Source organism: Schistocerca americana, chromosome 7 (assembly GCF_021461395.2).
Source record: "Schistocerca americana isolate TAMUIC-IGC-003095 chromosome 7, iqSchAmer2.1, whole genome shotgun sequence".
Classification (NCBI taxonomy): Eukaryota; Metazoa; Arthropoda; class Insecta; order Orthoptera; family Acrididae; genus Schistocerca; species Schistocerca americana.
In genome coordinates this window covers 132834920-132853736 of record NC_060125.1, presented here as the reverse complement: position 1 = coordinate 132853736, position 18817 = coordinate 132834920, and the positions used below count along the sequence as shown (strand labels likewise).

The window sequence follows — 18817 nt, the reverse complement described above, 5'->3', positions numbered from 1 at the left end:
ACATGAGTTCAGTGCCCACAATAGTAGCGTAAGTTTATGTACCAACTGCAGAGGATGAAGAGAATGAAACAATGAGTGATGAGATAAAAAAAAAAAGTTTTGACATAGTTAAGGAAGAGAAAGAAAAGCAGTACAAGAAAAGCACTGGAGGGGGAAAGGAATGAAAGAGCAAGCTAAGTGCTAGAAATCTGCATGCAGCATAATTTAATCATTGCTGACACATGGTTGAAGAATCATGTAAAAAGGTTGTATACATGGAAGAGAGCTGCTTGTATAATAGCTGTTTCTATAATAGTAAGGCAGAGATTTTGTAACCAGATACTAAACTGTATGACATTTCCAGGGGCAGATGTGGACTCTCCCCATAATACACTGCAGATTAAAACTGTAGAAACTGAAATAAGGTAGGAAATTAAGGAGATGAGACCTGGATCAAGTGTAACAATGAGAGGTTGCTCAGAGTTTTGTTGCTTTGAACAATAAAACAGTAAAGGCTGGAGAGGACCATACAGGTTTTTTTTAAAAGAAAAAAGGTTTAATAGAAATCCTTGAATATCACAGGAGATATTGAATTAACCTGCAAAAAATGAAAACAAAAATGCAGCAAATGGAGCAGGTGAAAGGGAATACAGACATCTGAAAAGCGACATTGACAGAAAGTGCAGAATGACTAAGCATGAATGGTTAAGAGGTCTAATGCAAGACTGTAAAAGAATGTATGAAGTGGAAAGATAAAATATGCATATACAAAAGTGAAGGAGACCTTTGCAGAAAAGAGAAGTACATTTATGAATCTCAAGAACTCAGATGACAAGTCAGTACGTATCTAAAAAGAAAAGCCTGAAGGGCAAAAGGAATGTACAGAACCAATTTTATAGGAATAAAAGAGAAAGTAAATGAAAATGAGATGGAAGATACACTATTGCAACAAGAATTCGACAGACCTACTTAGACTGTAAGAGGTAAGTCAAAACAAGACTCCTGGAAGTAGTCGATATTCCCTCAGAATTACTGATATACTTGGGAGTGTTAGTAATGACAAAACTATTCCACCAGCTGTGCAAGATGTATGAGACAGATGAAATAACTTCAGACTTTAACAAGAATGTAATAATTCTGATTCCAAGGGAGACAGGTACTAACAGGTATGAATATAACAAAATATCACTTTAGTTAGTCACACTTGCAAAACATTCGTACAAATTTTTTTACAGAAAAACTAGTAGAAGCCAATTTTGGGGAAGACTGCTTTTGGAGACAAAGATGTAGGAAAGCATGAGGCAATGATGACCCAACGACTTATCCTAGATGATTGGTTGAAGAAAGGTGAACCAACATTGAAAGATTTCTAGACTTAGAGAAAGCTTTTGACGATGTTGATTGGACCATAATGTTTGAAATTCTGGAGGTAGTACGAATGAAATACAGAGAGCAAAAGGTTATTTGCAGCTTGTACAAAAAACTGACAGTAGCTGTAAGCGTGGAATGACATGAAAGGTAAGCTGTATGATAAGAGGGTGAGACAGGATAATAGCCTGTCCCACGTGTTATCTAATCTGTACATTGAGCAAACAGTAAAGGAAACCAGAGGTAAATTTGGAAAGAAAATAAAAGCTTGTGGAGAAGAAATAAAATCTTTGAGGTTTGCTATCACTTCATAACTATGCCAGAGGCCGCAAAGTAAAATAAAAAAAAGTAAAACGGAGGTAATGGAATGTAGTCACAGTAAACCAGGTGATGCTGAGGGAACTAGTTTAGGAAATAAGACACTGAAATTAATAGAAGAGCTTTGCTATTCAGGCAGCAAAATAACTGATGATGGCACAAGTAGATATGATACAAAATACTGATTGTCTACAGCAAGAAAAGCATTTCAGAAGAGGAGGAATCTGTATACATATAAAATTAATTTAGTGTTAAGAAGCCTTTTCTGAAGATATTTGTCTGGAGTGTAGCCTTATATGGAAGTGAAACATGGACAATAAGCAGTTCAGGCAAGAATAGAACAGCAGTTTTCGAAATGTGATGATAATAAGTATGCTGAAGACTGAATGGGTAAATCGAATAAGTAATGAGAAGGTACTGTACTGAACTGGGAAAAAAAGCAAATTTATGGCACAACCTGATGAAGAAAAGCAATCAGTTGATATTACACTTCTGATGCATCACACAATAATTAATTTCATAATAGACAGAAGCGGTGGTAAAAATTGCAGAAAGAGACCACGGGATGAATACAGTAAGCAGGTTCAAATCGATGCAGGTGGCAGTAGTTATTCAGAGACAAAGAGGCTTGCACAGGATAGAACTAGAGCGCAAAGCTACATCAGACTGAAGGCCACAACAGCAACCAGCTTGCCAGATGTTTGGAATGGCGGGGAAGGGCATTTAGTTTGATTTTTTGTTGTGAGGTGCAGTGTTCTAATGGAAAACACATCTGTGATGCGGGTATATTTCAGCTTCTCTTACATACCATTACATTCATAAAGCAAGTTAGGATACCCACAATATTTTAAGGTTTTTGGCTGCACAATACATCAAAAATGAAATGGGCTAATAGTTATAAACCACTGGCATACTGAAGCTCATGAGGCATGTCGAGGTGGCTCAGTGGAAGCTGAGTCATTTGGCAAGGACAGCCTACCACACCTCAGTAATTGCAACACAAGGAATTTTGTCAGATGACATGAGGTGTTGTTGCCAAAAATGGCAGTGCTACTCACATTCTGCAGTTCAGCATTGACGTTAGCAGCCTGCTGCTGGTGCTTAAGGGTCAGCTTCTCCCTCTCCCTGTCCTGCCTCATGTCAGCCACATTCCTCTCTTCCACAAACTTCCTTATATTGTTCTGCTGCTTCTCACGTAGTATGCGCTCTCTCTCTCCTTTCTTTAATGACTTGTCCTTGCTGACTGTCCTCACTGTTTCGCTGGAGATTTTTGCTTGCTGAGTGTACATCTTCTTCAGTTCCCTGAAAATTATATTCAAATGACAACAAACTGCTGCTGAATGAAATGCCTGTGAATATCTGTAAGATGCTGTGTTCAGTTTTCTGAGATGTACTGAAAAAAATAAATAAATAAACAAATAAAAAGATCTAATTGTGCCAGTGTTATCACTAAGATGCAAAGATGATTTGAATCAATCCCATAACTACATAAATCTGTAGTTGTTAATGTGGATGTTACTGGCTTAAAACTCAATATTTGAAAACATTTCTGAATTGATATGTGTTTGTTACAGATATGTCTGTAGGTGGCATCATCTATCCCCCATTTAGTCCACACTTAGCTAGTATTCTCCAACAGATAAGTATTTTTCCTACCTTTTATTCTGAGAAAGCTCCCTCTCATAGTCAATAGTGCACTGAGAATATTCTTAATCATGTATTGGCAATATAATACTATGAAAAGAGTAGTTGCTACTCACTATATAGCAGAGATGCTGAGTTGCAGATAGATACAGCAAAATACCTGTCAGCAAGTAATTTTTTGGCCAAAAGTCTTCACCAGAAATAGACTGACAGACAAACACACACACACACACACACACACACACACACACACACACACACGACCACTGTCTCTAGCTGCTGAGGCCAAACGGCGAGTAGCAGCGCATGATGGGAGAAGTAAACTGAGTGGTGGGGTTAATGAGAAGGCAGGGGTGAGGAGGGGGAGGGATAGCAGGGTAGGGATGGGGGATGGTAAAGTGAAAGTGCTGATTGTGGGAGCATATAGGGACGAGGTGGGGAGAGGGAAGTGAAGCTAGGTGCAATCAGGAGGTTAGACAGAGAGCAGGGGGCAGGAGCAGTGGAAAAGGAGAAAAATAAGAAGACTGGGTGCGTTGGTTGGTAAAGAGGGCTGTGTAATGCTGGAATATAAACAAGGAATGGGACAGGTGAGTAAAAAACAATGAATACCAAAGTTAGAGGGCAGGAGGGTTACGGGAATGTAGGATACATTGCAGGGGAAGTTCCCACCTGTGCAGTTCAGAAAGGCTGGTGTTGGTAGGAAGGACCCAGATGGCAAAGGCTCTGAAGCAGTCATTGATATGAAGAGCATCGTGCTGGGCAGTGTACTCAGCAACAGGGTGCTCAGCACAGTCACGAACCTTTCCTCCAATAGCCTTAGCCCCACAGAAATATCAGTCCCTCCCAAGTCCTCACCTTTTGCCGCACTCCCAAATTATAGTCATGCAGGACTTGTTAAAGACCCTCTCTCCTTCTCCAGGTGTCTACAGTGGAAACAGTTTTCCTCCACCAACCCTACCAGTCAGAGTCAACCAAAGACCAATGTTGAATCGTGCCTGACTCAGTTCACTCCTCCATCCAAACGTCAAGCACCCCCACTGCCCCAAAGTCATCTCCTGTAACTTTTCAGAATTTCTTAACCTTGAACCTTGTCTCACCATCATTCCCTGACTCCCTCAATATGCAAGCAAACCTTACTTCCGCAGAAAGAAATGCAATCCACCACCTAAAATCTGGTCCTGCCAACTGTCAGACTCATGCCTGGTCGTCATTATTACAGAGGTCATAGGGTGGGTCTCCTGTTTATAAAGCTACAGATAATGTGTTAGTGACTACATCATCTAAAGTTGGTGCCCAAGTTATTTTGCAAGGGCCATCGTTGTTTGTCGGTTGTGTCTTCAACTTTACTGAGATTAAAATTGATGACGAGCAACATGGTAATGGTTGGGTAACTGCTGCTGAAGTACATTGTTCTGATGCTCAAAAAGTTGCTGGTCTTGATGATTTCAGGAGTCATAATGTCATTGCTTATTGGACATTTCAGATTGGAGAGGCATATAACAAAGATATGGGCCGTTCGTATCTCGTTTCTAGTATGCATTTGATTTTGAGGACTAGGAATCATTATAAGACAAGTGAGACTGAGGGAGTTTTCATTTGGTTTACAGGTGATTTAAATTGTAAAACTATTAAGATTATTGGTGATGTAACATTTTATTACTGAAATTGAAAAATAAAGGTTAATAAAACTACACACTGATCTTTCCAAAAGCCAAGAAATAAATTGTTTTCCTTTATTCTAGGCCCATAGGTTCTTTGGGTCCCATGGTTCTCAACACAGTATATTGATAACATAGTGAACCTGCTGACAAATGTACTAAGGTGGTTTTGTTAGAGGGTGGTGTGGGTGGCAAATTCGTGTCATAAATTCTGCGAGCATTGGCCTCGGAGATGTTACAGTATGTTATGTAATCTAGTGTAAATAGCACGTGACCTTGCATGCTCTCCAGTCTCTCCTCATATCCTTACGCCCATCCCAGTAGCTCTCCCTGGAGTCCATCACTCTCCTCACCCTCCCCAGAGTCCATAACTCTCCTCACTCTTGCCACCCCCCACACTCCTACCTTCTACATCCATAAACCCAACCACCCAAGACACCTCATTGTGACCAGTTACTGTGCCATAATGAGAGAATCTGCTCTCATAGACCAACACCTCCAGCCTATTACCCACCCTACCCTCCTTTATCAAAAGGTACCTTTCCTACACTGACTCTCCACAGCCACAGTTTCTGTTCCTTTACCACATGGCGCCATACTTGTCACTGTTGATGCCATATCACTAACACCACCAATGCCCATGGCTTTACCACTATTAAACACTTCCTTTCACAATGCCTGATGGATTCCAAATCTATAACCCCCTTCCTAGTCACCATGACCAACTGTCATCCACGATTACTTCTCCTTTAAAGGCATCACCTGCAAACAAATCCAGCATATGGCTATGGGTACAAGCATGGCACCATCCTATGCCACCTATTCATGGGCCATCTAGAGGAATTCTTTCTAACCACCCAGAATCCCAATCCCAAACCCCTCACCTGGTTCAGATTCACTGATGGCATCTTCATGATCTGTACTGAGGGAGAGGACATGCTATCCACATTCCACGATAACCTTAACATCTTCTCCCCCATTCACTTCACTTGGTCCTCCTCAGCCCAACAAGCCACCTTCTTCGATGTTGACCTACACCTCAGAGATGGCTACAACAGTATCTCCATCCATAGCAAACCTACAAACCACCAGCGATACCTCCACTTTGACAGCTGCCACCCATTCCATACCAAGAAGTCCCTATCATACAGCCTAGTATCTGTGTCTGTCGCATCTATAGTGATGAGCAGTCCCTCTCGAAATATGACAAGTGTCTCACTGAGGCCTTCACAAGCTGTAATTACCCTCCCAACCTTGTACAAAAACACATCTCCTTTGCCTCATCTCTCCAGTCACCCACCACTCCCACTGTCCGGCCACAAAGGAGCATTCCCATCATGACTCAGTACCACCCACGACTGGAGCAGCTGATTCACATTCTCCAACAGGGTTTCGAATACCTCTCGTCATGCCCTGAAACAGGGAATGCCCTATCTACTATCCTTCCCATCCCTCCAACAGTGGTATTCTGCCACCCACAAAACCCACACAATATCCTTGCCCATTCCTACACAACCCCTGCTCTTAACCCCTAGCCTCATGGTTCATATTCCTGTAATAGACCTAGATGCAAGATCTGTCCCATACATCCTCCCACCACCACCTACTCCAGTCCAGTCACAAGCATCACCTTTCCTATCAAACATGTGGCTACCTGAGAAATCAGTCATGTGTTCTATCACTGTGCTGCATTCTTCATGGGCGTGAAGTGCAGTGTTACATGCAGTGTAATGCTGTGTGCAAGTGATTGTCATTTGTAATTATTATCTCTGGCACAGTCTCTGATTTGTGTTTCCTCATTTGTTTTTATGCTGTTCTGTTGCTTAATTTTCTAGTAAAGGAGTTGTATGAGTTACGGTGTGTTTTTATGTTGCAATTAAGTAAATACAACTTGTCCCATAACATTGGTGACCCCGACTTGATGTCCGATGGTAACTAACGTGAAATTCAATGATCACTAACGGTCCGTATCATGCCAAGTCGCGTTAAGTACGAACATCCGTGTCAGCCGTGTCACGCATCTTCTGTGTTCCATTTCGCCATATCTCACAATGGCAGACCCACCACCAACTACAGAAGTGTCTACTGGCGCAGTAATTAATCATGTGACAGTAAAACCACCACCATTTTGGCAACAGAATCCCATGCTGTGGTTTGCTCAAGTAGAAAGTCAATTTGTGCTAGTGCATATAACTGCAGATGAAACAAAGTACTGTTATGTAGTTGCTGCACTCAATGAAGACATGGCCGCAGAAGTACAAGATATCCTGGAGTCACCACTGGGTACTGATTGTTACACAACCATCAAGAACGCTCTGATACCCGGCTCTCGCAGTCCAAGGCGAAGAGATTGGAGAAGCTACTCCGCACATGGGAGCTAGGCGATCGCACGCCATCGCAGATACTACGCTGACTGCGTATATTAACAAGCAACACCATCAGCGACAACATTTTGCGGAATATTTGGCTATCGCGCCTGCCCCCGACTCGCAGAAAATATTGACAGTGTGTGCTGGCGATCTGGATGCACTCGTGCAAACTGCAGATCGCATAGCGAAAATGTATCCATCCTCATGTGTCGCAACAGTTTGCTCACAACCTCGGGCAGACAACACACTTGCCGCGCTACAAGCACAGGTTGCCGAGCTCACCACACAAGTAGCTGCATTACGGACCCAGACTACCAGCTGCCGATCTCGCCGCCACGGCTCGCCAGGTAACTGCAGCTGCTCACCTTCATCAACAAGAGTCTGTTGGTATCACCGATGGTATGGTTCCGAGGCATGCAAGTGTAAACTGCCGCGTGAACAGGGAAACTCAGCATGAAGTCAGTGATGATAGCCATTGGCTCTCCAAGTGGCAGCCGTCGACTGTTTGTAACGGAACATAGCACAAAGTTACAGTATTTGGTTGACATGGGTGCTGACGTGTCAGTCTACCCATCTGCTTGTCTGCCACATCGCAAATGTGATGACTGCCACCTTTTCGCAGCCAATGGTTCCACAATAACAAGATATGGTCATGTCACATTAGTTTTGGACTTGGGCCTGTGGCGCAGATTTGAATGGCAATTTGTTGTAGCAGATGTGATGCACCTCATACTTGGAGCAGATTTTTTATAATTTTATGGACTCCTGCCTGACCTCTGTCACCAATGCCTTCTTGACACTACTACCAACCTAGCAAGCCAAGGTCGAGTGCATTGCGTGGAAGACACAGCAGTACGAGTGGTTACTGGTGATTCTCCATTTATAGAACTCCTCAGGCAGTTCCCAGAGATCACATGCCAGACTAGCACCTGTGCAGCCCTTGACAGTGCACTATATTTTGACTACACCTGGGCCACCACTACATGCTCGACTGCACTGCTTGACACCTCAGACACTGAAGATAGTTAAGCAGGAATTCTCGTACATGTTAGCACAAGGAATCTGCCGCCCATCGAGCAGTAGTTGGTCATCTCTACACGTGGTACCAAAGAAGAATAACAGATGGTGTCCATGCGGCGACTATGGACAGCTCAATGCCAGAACCATTCCAGATTGTTACCCAGTCCTGCATATCGAAGATTTTACTTTCAATGTTTACAGTAAGTCAATCTTTTCTACATTGTACTTATTTTGTGCATTTCACCAGGTACCTGTGGCACTGACGACATGGCTAAGACTGCCATCTGCATGCTGTCTGGACTCTTTGAATTTACCTGAATGCCTTTTGGATTTTGTAATGCTGCCCAAACGTTTCAACAGTTCATGGACAAAGAGACACATGACTTAGACTTCTGTTATGTGTATATTTACGACGTTTTGGTCATGTCAAATTCAGAGGCAGAACACCATCAACGTACGACAGATCTTCACTCATTTACGTGCACATGGCCTGCTCGTCAACCCGTGAAAGTGCATTTTTGGAGCAGATGAAGTACAGTTCCTAGGCTATACTATCAATGCTCAAGGCATATGGCCACCACAGGAGAAAGTAGATGCTATACTGAATATTCCCCAGCCTATGACGGTTAAAGAATTACGTAGATTTCTTGGCATAACCAATTTTTACTGTCGATTTATTCGCAATCATGTCTTCCTAGCTGCACCACTGGATAAGTTCTTGCAAGGTTCACCGAAGCCGAAGCACAAACTCCAGGGGCACAGTGAGGCCAAGTTGGCATTTAAAAAGCTGAAGACTGCCATTACAGCAGATACATTGTTATGCACCCAGTTCCGCAGGCACCTCTCGCCCTGATGGTCGACGCATCTCCAACTGCAATTGGTGCTGCACTGCAACGGCAAATAGATGGGCACTGGCAGCCCTTAGCCTTTTTGAGTAAAAAGCTATCGCCATCCCAACAGAATTGGTCCACATATGATCATGAACTGTATGCTGCATATGCTACTATTAAGAAATTTTGTCACATGTTGGAAGGACAGAAGTTCACTCTCATCACAGATCATAAGCCACTAACATATGCTTTCTGCCACCGTCCTGAGAAGTCATCGCCACGTCAGCTGTGACACCTTGATTATATCAGACAGAAGGAGAACTAAATGTTCCAGCTGATGCACTCTCCTGGATTGAAGCAATCACTGAAGCAGTTGATTTTGAAGCTCTCACCGTAGCGCAACAATCTGATAGTGAGCTTCAAGATTTGTTGGCGCAACCATTGGGCCTACAACTCTGCTGTATTACACTGCCACTGTCAACTGTGCTGCTGTATTGTGATGTCGCCACCAACAAACTGAGACCTTTTGTGACTACTGACTTTCGCCAACAGGCAATCGCCTCTTTACATAACTTGTCGCACCCTGGAATATGAGACACTACCAACATGGAGAAGCGAGCTTTTGTCTGGCCACACATGGACAATGACTGCAAGCAATATGTGCGACAGTGTGTGGCCTGTCAATGGAATAAAGTTAGCTGGCACATTAGGGCACCTCTTGGCACATTTCTTCCTCCAAATCAGAGATTTTATCATGTCCACCTAAACCTAGTAGGACCTCTCCCACCATTGAAAGGATACACCTACTGCCTTACAGCCATCAATCGTTTTACATGCTGGCTCGAGGTGTTCCCGATCGCCAACATCACAGCGGAAACTGTCACTACTGCATTCTTCAGGAAACGGATTGCCCATTTTAGAGTGCCGTTACAAATCACAACAGACCAAGGAAGACAGTTGGAGTCGTATTTGTTCAAAGCACTCTCTATCCTACTGGGTAAAAGGCGCATTAGAACTACAGCTTACCACCCATCAGCAAACGGTTTAATTGAACGCATGCACCGCCAACTGAAAGTGTTGCTTTGTTGTCACGCCTCACAGTGGTGGACAGAGACGTTGCCCATTGTCCTCCTGGGTCTCCGTGCACCGCTGAAAGAAGACCTGAATGCCACGACTGCAGAACTTGTTTATGGCCAACCGATACGGCTTCCCGGCGAGTTCTTTGCTAATGTGCCAGACAACAGCACTGACACTTCAGATTTTGTACAAAAGCTGCGTACGCAAATCCAGCAACTATGCCTTGTTGTTCCAAGGGATCAGCAGACCCATCGTCCATTCGTGTTTGACGAGCTACAGGAATGCCAATATGTCTTCTTACAGCATGACGCAGTACGCAAGCCGCTGCAGCCACCCTACAACAGACCTTATCGTGCCATCAGTAGGGAGGACAAGACAGTAAATGTCGATGTGATGGGTACACCAACCATCGTCTCCATCGACAGGCTCAAACCAGCTTTCTGCGCTCGCTACTCTGGTACGGATGCATCTACATACACTGAGGATATGACCGAAGCTCCAGACACTCCGCTGCACATCACAGGTCAGTCTCAACAGACGTCTGAGGCTGCCTCTAATGCACCATCAGCAGCCTGCACACGACCTGTTGTAACTCGGTCTGGATGACATGTCCATTTCAACAGAAAGTACCGTTGACACTAAGGGGGGAGTGGTGAAGTGCAGTGTTATGTGCAGTGTAATACTGTGTGCGAGTGATTGCCATTTGTAATTATTACCTCTGGCACATTCTCTAACTTATGTTTCCTCATTTGTTTTTATGCTGTTCTGTTGTTTAATTTTCTAGTAAAAGAGTTGTATGAGTTATGGTGTGTTTTTATGTTGCAATTAAGTAAATACAACAAGTCTGGCATCAGGTACAACAACCAACAAACTGTCTGTCTGCATGAATGACCATTGACAAACTGTGAACAAGAAACAGTACCACCCAGTTGCTCAGTATGCTGCCCAACATGACGTTCTTCATTTCAATGACTGCTTCACAGCCTGTGCCATCTGGAACCTTCTCACCAACACCAGCTTTTCTGAATATCGCAGGTGGAAACTCTTTCTTTTTTTAGTCATTGTCCTGTTTCCTTTCCAGTTCTACACAGCCCTCTATTCCACCAATGCACCCACAGTCTTTTTACTTTTCTCCTTTTCTGCTTCCTTCCTCCCAAACCCCCCCACCCTGCTGCCAACCGTCTAACATCCTGACTGCACCTAGCTGCCCTACCTTCTTCTCAACTCATCCCAGTATGGCCCCACAACCAGCAATTTACTGTCCCCCACCCCTACCCTGCTATCCCTGCCCCCTCCCCTGCCACAGCCTCCTCCTTATTGCTGCTCATCACCACCCAGTTTGCTTCTCCCATCATGCACTGCTGCTCGCAGTCTGGCCATGCCAGCCAGACGCTGTGGTCCTGTGTGTGAGAGAGTTCTGTTAGTGTGAGTGTATATTTGTATGTTGTCTAATTCTGATGAAGGCCTTTCTGGTGAAAAGATTAACTGCTGACAGTCTCTTTGCTGTGCCTATCTGCGACTCAGCATCTCCACTATATGGTGAGTAGCAACTATTCTTTTCATAATATATCATTATTCCATTAAAGATTTTCGATTGTTTGATTTAGTATTTGCAATTTTAAAGTTACCAACTTTATATTACAATTTAGTTAACTGTAGCCTTCAGTTCTAACAATCAGAACACAGATATGTTTACAGTGTGAGTGGTTCTCTGGACCTGTTCAGTTGAAGTGACACTTTATAATGTATTCAAATACATTTTGTGATGTATAGAAGTTAATTTGATTTGTAATTAAGTTTTGTAGTACTGGTATCCCCCTCTTTTCTTATTTTTAAATAGATACTCTAATGATGATGTGGTAATATGTTGAAAACAACAATGATATTACTTGTGTGACCTGCTGCACAAATATATTATACAAAGTTTTTGCAAGATAATCACTGAGTTTACCTAAGGCAGTATGTCTAGTCTCAGCATTTTTGTATTGCTGCTGGTTACTGTTAATTTCACAGTGCACTATATCAACTGGAAATCGGTCACTTGCTTTCATATCAGCCTTTGAAGAATCACATTGGAATCCCGTGTCATTTATCCATGTGCTGTGCACATTTTGCCCTGTCAAAACACAATAACATTTCTTTTTAGCATTTTTACCACTGATGGTGCTGCTCATCATAATGGATGGCGCTGAACATTTTCTTGCTAGGATCTGGATGTATATGTGAAATGCATTCTGCACATTAACAAATAGTACAACATTTGTTAAGTAAACTCATCACTCTATTCAAAGAAGAAATTTAGATGCAATGATCATTGCAAGCTGGTCTTTTATCATTACTTAAGACAGGCATTACATTCTTCAGCACCAGATATCAATTTTTCCAAATAATGTGTTAGAGAGATCACAGAAATTATCAGGTCACTGAAAAGCAGTACATCTTCTGGTTATGATGGTATTTCAGTCATAGTACTAAAATCTTTCGTTGATTTGGTAATGCCCCTCTTGAGCTACCTTTGTAACCAGTTGAGGAGTGAAGATGTATTTCCTGAAAGGCTGAAATTTGCATTAGCAACACCCATTTATAAAAGTGGATATAAGTAACTGATCTTCCTCCCAACTGAAGGTTTTTTTTAGTATAGCTTACAACAGAATATTAAACCATTTTTCTGAGAATAGTATTTTAGCAACAGGTCAGCTTGGCTTCAGTAAAGGCTTCAGCTGATTTCATGAACTCAGTTTTGGTAGAACTAAGGAATAACTATAGGCAACAAATTAAACCAACATATGGCTTTGCACAAAATACTTAATACTTTATTTTTCTAACTTGGAAAAGAAAACTCACAGGACTAACAGTCGAAGAGCAAAAACTTGTATCCAGCATCCACTGCACTTGCATAGAGTAAATGAAGCACACATCACTCGCTACTCACACGTTCCCACAGAGCCCCCCCCCCTCCACCCCCCACCACCAAGTTCTCATTTATCCCAGGTGCTCTGCACTTTAACTTGACTTGTCTCCTTGCTCTCGTACGGAGGCCTTTTTGCTGCGAGGATGAGGGAGCCAGTGTGGGCTGTTAAATTGTGGTTCCATGTCCTCTTGTCATGGGTTCTTCTGCCATATTATGCATAGTGAGTTCCAAACTTTGGTCCCTCCCCATCTTCTTGAGTCTCGTCATACTCCAGTTCTGGTAAGACCCATACTGGTTTTACTCTCTCTATGGACACTCTAATAGTTTTATCATTCTGTGAGATGTCCATAGTATGGGTGCTGTGTTGTACTATTCGATAAGGTCCAGTATTTCGAAGGTGAAGTGGCGCTGTGACTGAATCTGTATGGAGCATGACATGTGTAAATCTGCCAACACCTTATGCATGATAACTGGTCGCTCACCATGTCTAGATACCGTAGGCCTTCTCATTGTTTCCACACACTCACAGATTTCATGTATTAGTGATGAGAGGTTTCTTAGCATTGGTGATGTGGCAGTGGTTAGGTAATCAGCCGGGATTCTCAGTGGTTCCCCATACACCAATTCTGCCACTGAGGCATTGCTGTCCATCTTGTATGTGGTCCATAGTCCAAGGAGAACCAATGGTAATGCTTCTGTCCAGCTTCTCTGATGACATGTGAGAGGTGCCTTCAATGTCCCGTGCCACCTCTCCACCATACTATTGCTCGCTGGATGGTAGCTCGTTGTATGGTGGTGCTGGAACCTACATAAATCATCTAGCTTGTTGAACAGACTAGACTCAAACTGGCAGACTTGACCTGTTGTGATATGAAGGGGGCACCCAAAGCAAGCTAGCCACTGAGAGACAAACACCTTTGCAACGTTTCTGCCGCTATGCCAGTTTGATCAGAATGGTCTCTGCCCATCTCATGCATCCGTCTACCACTGTTAACATGTATTTATAGCCATCCGAAACTGGAAGTGGACCCACTCAGTCCAGATGGACATGGAAAATCTTGTTGGTAATCCTGTGAAATTCCCAATTTCTGCATGAACGTGTTGTCCTATTTTGCAGCACTGACACTGTAGGCATGAGCGAGTCCATTCCCTGGTGACCTTTTTAATTGATAGCCAGATGAAACATACTGTTCAGTGACTTGATTGTGGAATTTGCCCTGGGTGTGCCAGGTCATGAACACTGCCAAATGATACCTTACGAAATTGTTGGGGAATGTATGGGTGTGGCTTCTGCCGTGATATATCGCACCGTAACTTAAGCCATCTTCCTGGCATAAGTACCATCTGTAAGTGTAACCCTGTTGTGTGGTCCGTCAATAACTTTTGTAGATCCAGATCTGCTTCCTGTGATGTAGTGAGTTCTTCGTAGTTTATTGTGGTGGTCACACCGCAAACACAAGAAAAGTAATCTGCAACCAGATTCTCCGCACCTCTGATGCGTCTTATATCTGCAGTTAATTGATTGACAAACTCTGTGCCGGAACTGCCTTTGTGAGCACTTATCGCTGATGTTGCTGAAAGGTTTATGATCAGTGAAAATTGTTACTGGCCTGGCTTCAATATTCGGGTAGACATGTTTGACGCTTTCATATATTTCCAACAACTCTCTGTCATATGCACTCCATTCTGTCTGTCGGAGTTGGAGTTTCTTTGAGAAGAAACTAAGAGGTTGCTAATGTCCATCAACCTGCTGTTGCAAGGCTGCACCAATTGTGACCTGTCTCACGTCTACTACAATACTCAATGGTGCACGAGTAACATTGCCTCCTCTAAGCTTCTTTGCAAGTTGCCAAAAGCTTTGGTTATTTCTGATTTCTGGTGTCCGTTGCAGCTTTCCCTTTCCTGTGGTATTCATGCCAGCAGTGTGTTCGTAAGTGGTACCTGTTTCGGCAGGAACTGGTAAATGACACTGGTAAAAATTTACCATACCGTTGTTTGTAGTCTGTAGGTTTGGGTAGATTGCACAACACGAAGATCTTCTCCGGTAATGGCTGTATACTGTCAACTGAGACTACATAGCCCAGGCAAGTTACTTGACTCTTGGCCACGATGCATTTGTGTTCATTTCGCATTACTCCATACGTATCAAGCCTTTGTCGTGCTTCCTATATGTGATTGCATATCCTCTGAGAATACCAAAATATCATCCAGATATACATAACAGAAAGGCAATCCCTGGAGCACTTCATCAATGAATCTTTACCCGGATTGGGCTGCATTTTTGAGTCCGAATGGCATAAAAGGAAATTCGAATAGCCCAAAGGGTGTGATCATCACCGTCTTTGCCATGTCAGGTGGAGCCACAGGAATCTGATTGTATGTCTTACGACAATCCCGTACTGAGAATACTTTTGCACCCGCTAGAGCATAGGTAAACTCTTCAATATTTGGTATGGGGTACTTGTTCAGGATTGTTCTTGTGTTCACTCGGTGGTAGTCGCCACAGGGACACCATGTGCCATCTTCCTTACATATTAGGTGGAGAGGGGACGCACAAGAACTGTCAGACCTTCTTATTACCCCAGCTTGGAGCATCTCCTCAAATACCACTTTTGTCTCCGCTAATCGCTCTGGGGCTAATCTGCGGATGCATCTTGTTACTGGTGGTCATGGTGTGGTATGTGTATATAAAGCACTGTATTATATTTAACAACTGGAGTCTTTATGTCTTCTTGTTGGGGAGACTGTATAGCTGAGTTACTGACTTCTCCTAAAACAGCCTCTGCCGTACTGCACTGGAAGCCTTGTATCATGCCGCCATTTGATCCAGTAGTATGAGAGTTATTTGCCAAGTCCATGGTGAGAGCAAAATGAGACAAGAAATCTGCGCCTAAGATTGGCTGTAAAACATCTGCCACTAGAAAATTCTACTTATAACAGGTAGATAAACCAATATCTATAGCGAAATCTTTATAGGTGTTCGTGTTTATACTTGAATTGTTAACTGTTATCAATTTCAAAGGCTCCCATGTGTCCTCCTTAACAAAGCTTGGAGCCAGCAAGGTAATCACTTCCAAGACAGTGTCAATCCGGAAGTTGAGGCCTGTGAGTCTATCAACCACTTGTAATCTGTACAATGTTAGCTTATACTCCCAGGGTGATACTGAGTGCCATAAAGGTATACTATATCAGAAGCCTTCAAGTGCCTTATCTTGACTGTGGGTGTTGGTGCCTGCAACTGTCACCTGGTTCCTCGTTTGTATATGGCGCTGTTCATGAGTGCCGCAGCCCATGGCGCCTAGAGTGGGCTGCCCTCGCCATTTGGGTGTCCACAAGGTTTTGTTCATCTTGTAGCTAGTGGCCCGAATCATCTGTGATACCAGCAAAAATTGTCAGTGTAAGATTGATCCTGTTTGGAGTGTGACCTCTTCTTGTTACTGGTGGACCTGATGGACGTCTGCGGCTCCAAATCATGTAGGCACGTAGCCATACTTTCCATCACGTCTCGCAGTTTCCTGATCCCCTCATCAAAGCCTGGTTTTTGCCTGTAACCTGTGGCTGCACAGCTTAACTTGCATTCTTCTAACCATTCTGATTAGTCATCACTGGCTTCCATTGCAGAAGTGGCAGATGACATTGCTACACATGCTACAAGTGTCAACTGTAGAGTAGTGAAAGCTCTGTCAGCTATTTGCAGTTGTTTGTCAAGAGACTGTCATTTTTACGCAATCAACGTCAGTTGAACTTGATGAGGAAGCTGCCATTGCCAGACGTGCAGTAACAATTCATTGGACATCATGCTTGCATCGACTATAGTGAGTAAATGTCTCCAAAATTCAGATGGACTTCTGTTCCGCATTTCTCCTGATATGTCATCTGGGAAAGTCGCTGTTCAAGTAATTTCATGCAGCGAGCAATCAATGCCATTTTAAGTGTGGTGTATGGGTTGCTTAGGTGTGAATGGAGTCGCTCTTAACTGCAACCATGGCACAGTTGGTAACGGTGCGTTCGTGCGTGAAAAATCATCGATGTGTGACTATGTGGTGTGGCTGCTACTACTGGCATTTGCAAATTCATGGAGTCTGCTTTGCTATCATTCTTCAGCGCTGCAAGCTCCAAAAGCCCAATCTGTTGCTTTAGCTGTCACTTCTCATTGTTTGTTTCTTGCAGAATTTTGTTAGCTTCTCCATCTTTGGTGGAACTGTCACACAGTAGTAAGTTGTGAGAGTTTTTCTTGTTTTTCCTGGGTTCACCAAATATGTAGGCAAGAAAATTAAACCCACATACAGCTTTGCGCAAAATACTTCATTTTTCCAACTCAGAAACGAAAACTCACCGAACAGGCAGTCAAAAAGTAAAAACTTATATCTAACATCTGCTACACTTGCACGGAGTAAACGAAGCACGAGTCACTGGTTACTCCCATGCTCCCACATAACAAATACTCTGTTAGCATTTTCTGCAATCTTGTCAAGCATTTCACTTGTGTAGCTTGTAAGATTCTACTGAAGATACTAAAATGGTGTGGTATTAAAAGCATTCCCCTCACATGAAAGGAATCTTATCCTAACAATAGAAAACAGAGGGCCACATTAAGAAATGTTATGACACAAATAAGACTAAATTCTCAGTGAAGCAACATTAAATATGGTCCCACTCCTGTTTCTGGCTTACGTAAATGATGTACCTGGTGCTCTTCAGTAACTATAAGATTTGCTGATGACACAGGAATATTAATAAAGGGCCCTGACACATTCATACTACAAACAGTTTAAACTTCAAAACTTCCTGGCAGATTAAATCTGTGTGCCGGAGCGAGACTCAAACTAGGGACCTTTGCCCTTCGCGGGCAAGTGCTCTACCAACTGAGCTACCCAAGCACGCCTCACGCCCCGTCCTCACAGCTTCACTTCTGCCAGTACCTCGTCTCCTACCTTCCAAACTTTACAGAAGCTCTCCTGTGAACCTTGCAAAACTAGCACTCCAGAAAGAAAGGATATGGCGGAGACATGGCTTAGCCACAGCCTGGGGGATGTTTCCAGAATGAGAATTTCACTCTGCACCGGAGTGTGCGCTGATATGAAACTTCCTTGCAGATTAAAACTGTGTGCTAGACCAAGACTTGAACTCAGGACCTTTGCCTTTCGCAGGCTAGTTCTGCAAGGTTCGCAGGACAGCTTCTGTAATATTTGGAAGGTAGGAGACGAGGTACTGGCAGAAATGAAGCTGTGAGGCTGGGGCGTGGGTCGTGCTTTGGTAGCTCGGTTGGTAGAGCACTTGCCTGCGAAAGGCAAAGGTTCCGAGTTCGAGTCTCAGTCTGGCACACAGTTTTAATCTGCCAGGAAGTTTCACATCAGTGCACACTCTGCTGCAGAGTGTAAACCTCATTCTGGAAACATCCCCCAGGCTGTGGCTAAGCCATGTCTCCGCAATATCCTATCTTTCAGGAGTGCTAGTTCTGCAAAGTTCGCAGGAGAGCTTCTGTAAAGTTTGGAAGGTAGGAGACGAGGTACTGGCAGAAGTGAAGCTGTGAGGACAGGGTGTGAGTCGTGCTTGGGTAGCTCAAATGGTAGAGCACTTGCCCACGAAAGGCGAAGGTCCCGAGTTCGAGTTTCAGTCCGGCACACAGTTTTAATCTGCTAG

General features: G+C 43.4%; 1 protein-coding gene across 1 annotated transcript in view; it reads right to left on the bottom strand.

The window, feature by feature from the left end:
- LOC124622788 (1-phosphatidylinositol 4,5-bisphosphate phosphodiesterase-like) overlaps nucleotides 1–18817 on the bottom strand; it is a 493523-nt gene that overhangs the window by 13057 nt on the left and 461649 nt on the right. The window contains exon 21 of the mRNA XM_047148581.1: nucleotides 2724–2967. Coding sequence (XP_047004537.1) covers nucleotides 2724–2967 — 244 coding nt within the window. The remainder of the gene's footprint in view (nucleotides 1–2723; nucleotides 2968–18817) is intronic.